Source organism: Ziziphus jujuba, chromosome 6 (assembly GCF_031755915.1).
Source record: "Ziziphus jujuba cultivar Dongzao chromosome 6, ASM3175591v1".
NCBI classification, from domain to species: Eukaryota; Viridiplantae; Streptophyta; class Magnoliopsida; order Rosales; family Rhamnaceae; genus Ziziphus; species Ziziphus jujuba.
This window is the reverse complement of record NC_083384.1, coordinates 19058224-19068059: the sequence shown is the minus strand read 5'-3', so window position 1 is coordinate 19068059 and position 9836 is coordinate 19058224. Positions and strand designations below refer to the sequence as shown.

The 9836-nt window shown below is 33.4% G+C and overlaps 1 protein-coding gene across 20 annotated transcripts; it reads left to right on the top strand.

Moving 5' to 3' along the window:
- The first annotated feature begins 1535 nt into the window (after window positions 1-1535).
- LOC107430305 (pentatricopeptide repeat-containing protein At5g47360) lies at window positions 1536-7737 on the top strand. 20 transcript variants are annotated; one of them, XM_060818411.1, is made up of 6 exons: window positions 1536-3545; window positions 3724-3902; window positions 4067-4175; window positions 4435-4734; window positions 5197-7132; window positions 7242-7678. In XM_060818411.1, exon 1 carries the CDS (start codon window positions 1795-1797, stop codon window positions 3223-3225), a length of 1431 nt encoding a protein of 476 aa, XP_060674394.1. In that variant the 5' UTR covers window positions 1536-1794; the 3' UTR covers window positions 3226-3545; window positions 3724-3902; window positions 4067-4175; window positions 4435-4734; window positions 5197-7132; window positions 7242-7678. The 20 variants fall into 20 exon arrangements, with proteins under 20 accessions (XP_060674394.1, XP_060674397.1, XP_060674389.1 ...); XM_060818414.1 differs by having other exon boundaries at window positions 3798-3902; window positions 4067-4734; window positions 7242-7735; XM_060818406.1 differs by having other exon boundaries at window positions 3724-4175; window positions 7242-7734.
- Window positions 7738-9836: the final 2099 nt, after the last annotated feature.

Below are 9836 nucleotides of genomic sequence, written 5' to 3'. Positions count from 1 at the left end.
TAAACAATCGATGCCTTCTGTGCAAACTTCAGCACCTATATACCTTACTTTTTTTTGTCTTAAAATTGTTAGGAAATTATATAAAAAATATATAATATACCAAGTACAAGGAGCATTCAAATAAAATATACAAAAAGCTTAAAATTATTTCATATAAAAAATGTGGACAAAATATCAAAATAATTACAAAAGTATTGATGGAAACTTGGATTATTCAACAAAATTTAGATGAAAGATTTGGATTTAGGTCCAAGTTTGGTGTTCAACATAGTGTCCTTACGATACGTTTGGCCTTTTATAGGTGCTAGTAAATCTAAATGCATCTGTCTTCCAAAAATATAATGAATATACAAAAGCTTCAAAATCTTGCATCTTTGAAATTCTTTCTGACAAACTTGAAATTGCTTGAACTCCATTGCAATGAAAAGCCTAAGAACTTGGAAGAATACTTTGGAGGCAAGAAGAATGAAGTTTTTGAGCTTATGGAAAGCACTTAAAAAAAACTAAGGAATGGATGTTAATATAAATACTTGTAGAACTTATCACATTTGCATCCACCTTGTTTGGTTTTGAGTCTTTTGACAGAAGCATAACAAGCTGGAAAACAATTTCCACAACTCAAACCAATTTCCAAAAAAAAAAAAAAAAAAAAAAATTTAATTAAAATCTCGATTTTGTCCCAACAAAAAGGCTTTAATGATCAATAAGTTTGTCTAGAAACTCTTCAATCTGGAAAACAATTCACAACATTCCATTATTACAAAACATTAATAAAAAATCAAGTAAAATATTCATTGGTTTTAAAGCTTTTATACATCCATTATATATTGGGAGACAAAAGTATTTGAATTCACTAGCATCTATGAAAGAGCCTCAAACTTAAATTCAAATCCTTCATCCAAATTTTGTTGAAAATTTCAAGTTTTATCAATACTTTTATAATTAATTTGATATTTTGTCCACATTTTTTATATCAAATATTTTAAAGTTTTCTATATATTTTATTTGAATGCTCTTTATACTTGCTATCTTTATATTATTATATTGTTATTTTTCTAACAATTTCCTCGGTATTTGGCCCATGAGATAACACAGATCAAAATTTGGGATCAATCTGATCTGGTATTAAAATTTATTTTTTAATAAGTTTTGTTATGTATCACAAATTATGATTAATTATTAACGAAATAATTGCTAATATGATAATTATTATATTTAATATTTAATTTTTATTCTAAAATTCAAAATTAAAAAAATAAATTCTTTTAGCTAATTATTTAAATTATCACATGATATATAAATTTTAATGATAATAAATAATATATATATATATTTTTTGTATTTATAAAAAAAAATAAAGATCCTTTGTCAACCAGGTTTATAAATAGCAATATTAGTTTTTTTTTTCTTTTATTGTTATTTTTACTAAATATTTGTTCTTTTTTGGGACGTAAATGCAATCTTTTTTATTCTTATTTTTTTTTGAGAACTAGTAATGGTTCTCTTTTATCCTATTATTACTCAGTCAAAAAGCAAAAAATTCCAGCTAACAAAAAAAAGGAAAATAAAGCAGGTGTGCTCCGTATGCAACAAACAGTCGAAGAACTTGGATCTGATCTAAGACGTTGAAAAATTCGTCTAGGCAAAAGCCCTTCAACCGGTTCCTTTCCAAGTTGCCTCGGTCCTATTCAGGCTTTACTTGCTCTCTTCCCCAACAAGGTAGCATCTTTTTCCATCATAGGGTTTAGGGTTTAGCCAATTTTCCGCCTATAAGGTAATTTCTTGACTAAATTAATGGCGCTTTGTTCAATTTCGCGGTTTCTCTCGTCTTCAATTCGCCTGGAAAACCCCAAATTCTTAACCTTTCATTTCACAACTGCCTCATCTGCTGACAAAGTTTTCAATCACCTGAAGAAAAACAACGGTGGCAACATGGAGAAAACACTGGCCCCATTTAGTGCTTTACTGGATGCAAAATCTGTCAGCAATGTCTTAGAAAGGTGCTATCCTGGCCAATCTCAAATGGGTCTTAGATTTTTCATTTGGGCTGGTCTTCAATCTAATTATAGGCATAGTTCTTATATGTACACCAAAGTTTGTAAATTGTTTGGAATTCATCAAAACCCACAACTTCTTTTCAATGTTATTGATGCTTATAGAGCTGAGAGTTGTTTAGTTAGTCTTAAGACATTTAAGGTGGTTTTGAATTTGTACAAAGAAGCTAAACTTGCTGATGAGGCTTTGCGGGTATTGAGGAAAATGCCGGATTTTGGTTTACGTGCTGACACCACAATGTACAATGTTGTAATAAGATTGGTTTGCCAAAAGGGTGATATGGATATGGCTGGAAGTTTGATGAGAGAGATGGGTTCGATGGATCTTTGTCCTGATATGATCACCTTTGTTGAGATGGTCAAAGGGTTTTGTAATGCATGTAGGTTGGAGGATGCTTGTGGGTTGTTTAATGTTATGAAGGAACAGGGGTGTTTGCCCAATGTGGTGTTGTACTCGGTGCTTCTTGATGGGGTTTGTAGGTGTGGGAATATGGAGAAAGCTTTGGAGTTATTAGGGGAAATGGAGAAAGAAGGTGGGAATTGTAGTCCTAATGTAGTAACTTATACCTCTCTTATTCAAAGGTTTTGTGAGAAAGGCAGGCTGTCGGAGGCATTGAAGGTTTTGGATCGAATGGAAGCTTTTGGGTGTGCTCCAAATCGCATAACAGTTAGTTCTTTAATTAAGTGCTTTTGTGCTGAGGATCGAGTGGAGGAGATATATAAGTTAATTGAGAGAGTAGTAAGAGGAGGTAATGTCTCCCCTGGAGAATGTTACAGTTCTCTGGTGGTTTCTTTAAAAACAAATCAAAAACCTCATGAAGCGGAGAAGGCATTCAGGAAGATGCTAGATAGTGGGATGAGACCAGATGGTTTGGCATGTAGCATTATGATAAAGGAGCTTTGTTTGGAGGGGCGGATGCTAGATGGATATCACTTATGTGATGAAATTGAGAGTTTGGGATGCTTATCTTCCATTGACTCTGATATCTATTCCATTCTTTTAGTGGGGCTATGTCGACAAAAGCATTCCTTGGAGGCTGTGAAGCTTGCGAGGTTAATGCTCAAGAAGGGAATTCGACCTCAAGCTCCTTATATCGACAGTATAGTTAAAATCATCAAGAATTCTGAAGATGAGGAGCTAGTTAACAATTTAACTATAATCGGAAGGTGACATGAAAAATTTTTACTATTTTCATATGTCTCCGAGGCTCTTGTTTAACAGGAACAGAATTTTTTTAACTAATGACTAAGCTTGACATCTCCCATCAAGACAAGTAATGCACACCGACGATCTGCTCTTGTTTCAATCAGTAACAAATTATGAATCTTGGAAGTGGAAGTGAGCGGTGGGACTTAATGTTCAAGGACTGACCTCAAGTACATCGAGTAGTTATCCACCTACAACTTGAAGAACTGTTCAAACCTTGTTGTTCCATCGCCTTACCATGCCATGATGGAGCTCAATCAATTAAAACCTTCTTGATTCTTAGAGTAAGCATTATTCTACGCTGCATCCTTGTATTTTATATATATGTATATATATATATATATAGATATATTTTAATAAAATTATGTTGATTGCCTTGCACAATTTAAGTTACCCTCTCAGCATGAATCAATTGATTCAATATACAGCATGAGGTTTGAATTCTGAACTTAGCATTCTTAGTAGGTCAGCTTCTCTCTTCAAGTTGTTGTTGGTCTAGTAATTGGGATACATTACTGATTACTTGTGGCATAAAGGGTGGTACCTGTAACAATGAATGAGAATGGAAATTGTGGATGTTTTACTCAGGATCAGTATGCTTGTGGTAGATGAAGAAGAAGACTTTCATTGGAGATAATATGGTAAGCACCATGTATGGAATCTGAAAACATTGCTTGCTGCCTTGTATGAAAAAGCTCGCACCGTAAATTGCATAATGAAATGGTAGATTGTGGGTCATTTATGCCTTTTGAGTTTTGACATGTAGAGAGCTTATGCTAGTATCTTCTTTCTACTTTGCCAACAGAGGTCTAATGAGAACTCAGAGAACGCCATTTGGAATGATGTCACCGTTAATTTGACATTCTGAACATTAAAAATGATATATGAATTATTCCAACTTCGCCTAACCCATGGTAAACATGCAGACCCCTCTTGTATTTCTGAAATTTGTACATTTACTTAAAAGCTTAAGCTTATAGGCTGTGAATCTAACAATGTATATCCACCTAACACAAAACACTTAAAACAGTTAACATTCTTGTAGACTGACTACTAAAAAATTTTTCTATGGCCTGAATTAGTGAAGACCTATTCTGGATTCTCCATGCATGTTTGATTTAAATGAAGATCTTTATCTTGAGCTCCGCATTTTTTTTCTCTTTTGTCCAATAGTGGGGAACCTAGCGGGCTTGCACGTGCTTGATGTGGTGTATTCATGCAGATCCATCTCCTACACTTCGTTAGGATTTGATATCTGTCTTTGACATTGATCCATATATTTGGTGATCATTAAGTTTCTACCTGCACAAAGTGTGATAGAGATGGCAAGCTAATCACTGATTATTGTCAAAGATGTGGAGGCAATGCCCAAGTACAGTCAAAGCGAAATATGATTGTGGTTATACCAGCTCGTGTTAGTGATGGAGCTACAATGTAACTACGGGGGGAGGAGTGGAATGTTGATAATAAAAGGTGTGTGCTAAAGATGAATTCATTTCGAGAAAAAACATGTTATGCGAGTGTGGTTTTATCATTTGTTACTCAGCAATGTTGTGATCATGATTTGATTATTTCATGGTCAAGAAGTGGCTTCTGTTATTTAGTCCTCTGTCCAACATTTAGTACTTATGAAGCCTAAGCTTTTGGGGGATATCTTGTCTTGCATCTACGTTTCTGTTTCTGTTTGTTTTGTATTATGCTTTCTCTAATCTAGATACTAAATGAAATCTGAATAATTGAAAAGAGATTGTGATTTATACTCTTCTATATATATATATATATATATATACACAATCTGTTTTCGGTGTAGATGTCCACATTTTATTAAAATGAAGACATAGCTATGGATGTCGTCAATAATAGCAATTTAGACTATAGTTTCTCCAAAAACCGTCGTCTAAACTGACATCTGCATTTTAATGTGGACATATGCAGTGGAAAATTCTCATATATATATATATATATATATATATATATCCTGTCAGGTGTATAGCTGGTGATCCTTTTATAATGCACCATATAGATGAAAAACATGGTATTAAGAGGGATGGTCTCAATCCGTATTCAACAATAAATGCAGGATTATACCAACGCCATATTAGGGACTGTCATAAAGGTACTTTTTGTTCCCTGTAATTGATTTGACATTAGGTGATCTAATCTGCCTTTAACCTTTCATTTTTTTTTTTTTTTTTTTTTCCTATGAAGGATGTAATGATTGTTATCAGAACCATATATATCATTCTTTTTATGCTTCATGATATTTTTTTGTCAGCATTTTAAAATTTGTTATGTATCCTCACCGAAGAACTGTTAATTAAGTCTGTGTGGTTGATTTGATGCTAAAATTATTTTGGCGGTTTCATTAGTACATTCTGTTGATTAATCTGAATGCCTTTTGCAATGTGTTTTTATAATATATGGGTAAGTTTTGTAAGATAAGAGTCCCTAAGGAAATTTGTAACTTACAACAATTGCAACTACTACACTAATGGGTAAACAATACATATATTTTTGCTTCATTTTCATGCTCCCAAACTTAAATGGGCTGGTAATGCAGCTCATTGATGCTGCTTTTTCATCGTAGAATTTGTTTGTGATTCTGCAAAGATGTTTTGTTGATTGATAAGAGCCATTTTGCTTTATATTCTTAGGGTTATTTGCTTGCTTACTGTTTTGGGTAGGTAAGATATAAGCACATAGGATGCATACATTTTTTTCAGAAACCTTCCACTTTGCCACCAATATTTGGGATTAGACATTAGAGCAGTTGTTAAAAATGGGGGCATGAAACGCTGGCCCATCATGGGTGATGGTCACTGTGGACCTTGAGTTATTGTTACCTTGCCCCTGAATTGCCTTGTATATCTTGTTTTAAAATTATTGCATTATGAATTTGTTAGGGGATTCCGTTGAATAATTCATCTCTTGGGCCATAATTAATCGATTATGATGTTTGAATAAGTAGGGGGGTGGGTCTGTGAGGGTAAATAATGGGGAAAATAAAGTATAGAGTTAGACCAATGTGGTAATGCAGACGGTTGAAAACTTAAATTCTTATCAAACTTCATACTTAAGCCATTTCATAGCTTATGTTTCAATCTTGTTTTGATTTAATATCATGATTGGAATGTGGCATTGTTTAGTCTTGATATAATGGTAATTTTACTAGGAATTGAGAAAAAATTTAAGCTACTTCATCATTAAATTGAAATGGATCCTTGCTGCTGTGTGCGTAGAAGAATGCAGTACTTTTACTATATAATTTTCAGTCTTCACATTTATTTTTCCTGTACGTGGATTTCTGAATAAATTCTGCTTATTATGTTAGTTTTATGTGGTATCTGCTATGCTTTTGTCTATTAGTTTTTGAATGGTTTATGAGTCTTGGTAATATTTCTTAATGGTGTACAACCCTTATATTTCTCTTAAGTATGCATATAAGTTGCTTTTGAAAGAAAGGCTTAAAGCAACATCAGGTAGAAACTGTTGATGAGTTGCGAGATCTTTAAATTCCTTCTAGGATTCAGCCTGTAGAAATGCTAAAAGTTGCCACATATGGGTGTTCCAAACATCAACAAACCATCTATTCGTTTATGATGTTTTCTAGCTTTGTGCCAACACAAAGCTATGAAAGGGCTTGCGTTTGGCTGCAGCAGGGTGTGGTGATTAACAAACAAGCGTCCTTTTGAGAAATTGTCTTACCAGCAGGCTGAAATTGATCTGTGCTGGCAGAAAAATGTACTGTGTATAGTTTGTTACAGAACTACAAATGATGCACAAGTCTTTAAAATCACTAGCTTGCAGTCAAACTAACAAAAATGAAGGAATTCATATACCTTGTATAAAAACAATCTCAAGGACCTTTGAAGTACGTTAGTCTCTGTTTCCATCGTCTTTTTCTTCTTTAATATTTAAATACCAATATCATGTCTTTTTTGTTTCATTTCTGATTGGTATTTTGTTTGATGTTTTGACAGGGATGAGGAGCGTGCACTCTTGGAACATTTGTCAAAAGTATTTAGGAAAGGCTATTAAGTTTTTTCAGAGGCACTGGTGTCATTTTCATTGTTATACTTACCATTGCGAAGTTACCATCAAATATTTACTTTGTTAAGTTACATCATCTTAAGACCTTAAAACAGTTTGGAAAATGGTCTAAGCTATATATATCACTCCTACATAAAGATGCTATTAAAAGCACTCTCCTTCATATGTGGCATCCATTAAATGGGACATAAATTGGGCCTTACACTTGCAACGTGATAATTTAATAGAAATGGGATTGGTAGGATTGTAGGATTCAAAAACAAGAATAGAGTGTTGGAAAATAAAAGATTTAGTTGTAATACATAGAATATTAGGAGATTTGATTAGCTTGTAAGTGATTTGGTTAATAACGTAAAATAAGAAAGTTAATAATCAGTCAGCTATTGTGTGAATATTTTTTTCTGATTAGTTTGATAGTCCCCTCTATAGGAGGACTCCTATGTAAAGCACTTGTATATAAAAAATCTATACATAATTCTATTCTTTTTCCAGTGTTAATATCAAATATGTTAATACATATCAGAGCTAGGTAAAACCTCTTAGTGAAAAGTGCTGCAGTCTGAGTAGTACCCGCATGAATAGTACTTAAGTGAATAGTAACTCTACGTGGATAGTATTTAAAGAGCCTACTCTCACTTCTTGATTCTGGCTAAAAAAGAAAAACCCTAGCTGTTCCTTTGCACAACTTATTACCAACGATGTTTGAAATTTCGTTTGCATCCACTCATTCCACTAATTCGTCCAACAGTACTACTTCTCAAGCCCTAAATACTGATTCTCATTTTGTCCAAATCATCACAATCCACTTGAATGGTGATAACTTCTTACGGTGGTCTCAATTTGTTTGAATGTATATTTGAGGGTGTGGGAAAATTATCTACATGATCGGATAAAAAAAGGCACTAGCAGTGTGAGCTATGACTTATGCTACCTAATATTTAGAAAATTCAATGGTTATGACACGGTTCATCAATCCCATAGAGGAAGACATTGGTTCAAATAACATGTGTTATTTCACAGTCAAGGAATTATGAGATAATGTTAACCAGATGTATTCTGATTTGAGAAACCAATCACAAGTGTATGAGTTAACCTTGAAACTTAGTGAATTCCGACAGGGAGATAACACAGTCATCAAGTACTTCAACTCGTTGAAATGACTGTGGCAAGATTTAGATTTGTTTAATGACTACAAATGGAAATCTACAGAAGATTCCATTCACAACAAGAAGACTATGGAGACTCATCGAATATACAAGTTCCTTGCGGGGCTCAATGTGGAGTTTGATGAAGTAATAGGAAGAATCTTAGGCAGATCACCTTTTCTTCCAATTGGCGAAGTATTTGAAGAAGTACGAAGAGAAGAAATTTGTAGAAACATAATGTTGGGCAAGAAGATCATCAACGGGATTGTAGAAAGTTCAGCATTAATTACCTCTGAATTTGTTGCTAACAAAGCAACAAATTATCCGAAGAAAGCTGAAGAAAAGCCACGAATATGGTGTGATTATTGCAATCTTCCTTGCACACCTGTGAAACTTGCTAGAAAATCCATGGCAAGCCTGCAAATTGGAAAAGCAGCAAGGCTGGTGACAAAACCAGACGTGTAACACCTACTACTAATGAAGCTGAAGCAAGTCCTTTCAGTAAAGAGCAGATGACTCACCTTCTTAAACTGCTAAAATCCAATTCATCATCTAGTATTTCTAATGTTTCTTTTGCTCAAACATGTAGTGAACCTAGTGCACTTTCTTGTTCAACTTTTGCTTCATGGATTATTGATTCTGGATCTTTTGATCATATGACCAATCTTTCTAAATTATGTAATATCTATTCACCTTGTTCTGCATAGAAAAAATTAGAATTGCAGATGGTAGTTTCTCACCTATTGCAAGGAAAGATTTGATAAAAATATTGGAGAATATTGATCTTAAATCTGTTCTTCATGTTCCTAAACTAACCTGCAATCTTTTATCTGTTAGTAAGCTTTCAAATGAGTCTAATTGTTGTGTTATCTTTCATGATTCCCACTGTGAATTTCAGGATTAGAGTTAGGGGAAGAAGATTGGTAATGCTAAAATGATAGATAGACTTTACTATTTTGATGGTGACTTTGCCAATAATAAAAAAGCTCAAGGTTTTTATAGTGTCAGTTCTGTCTCTAATTATGAACAAATAATGCTTTGGCATTTTAGATTAGGACATCTTAGTTTTCAATATCTTAAACACTTATTTCCTACTTTGTTTAAGGGTTTGGATTACTCTAAAATCCAATGTGAAAGTTGTTTTGTCATCTAAGAGTCATCGTACTACTTATTTGCCAAAATCTTATGTTTCTTCAAAACCATTTTATTTAATTCATAGTGATGTTTGAGGACCTTCAAAAATCACTATTATTTCTCGAAAAAAATGCTATGTCACATTTATTGATAATCATACTCAATTATGCTGGATATATTTAATGAGTGAGAAATCTGAAGTAGGAACACTATTTAAAGATTTTTATAAAATGATTGAAACTCTGT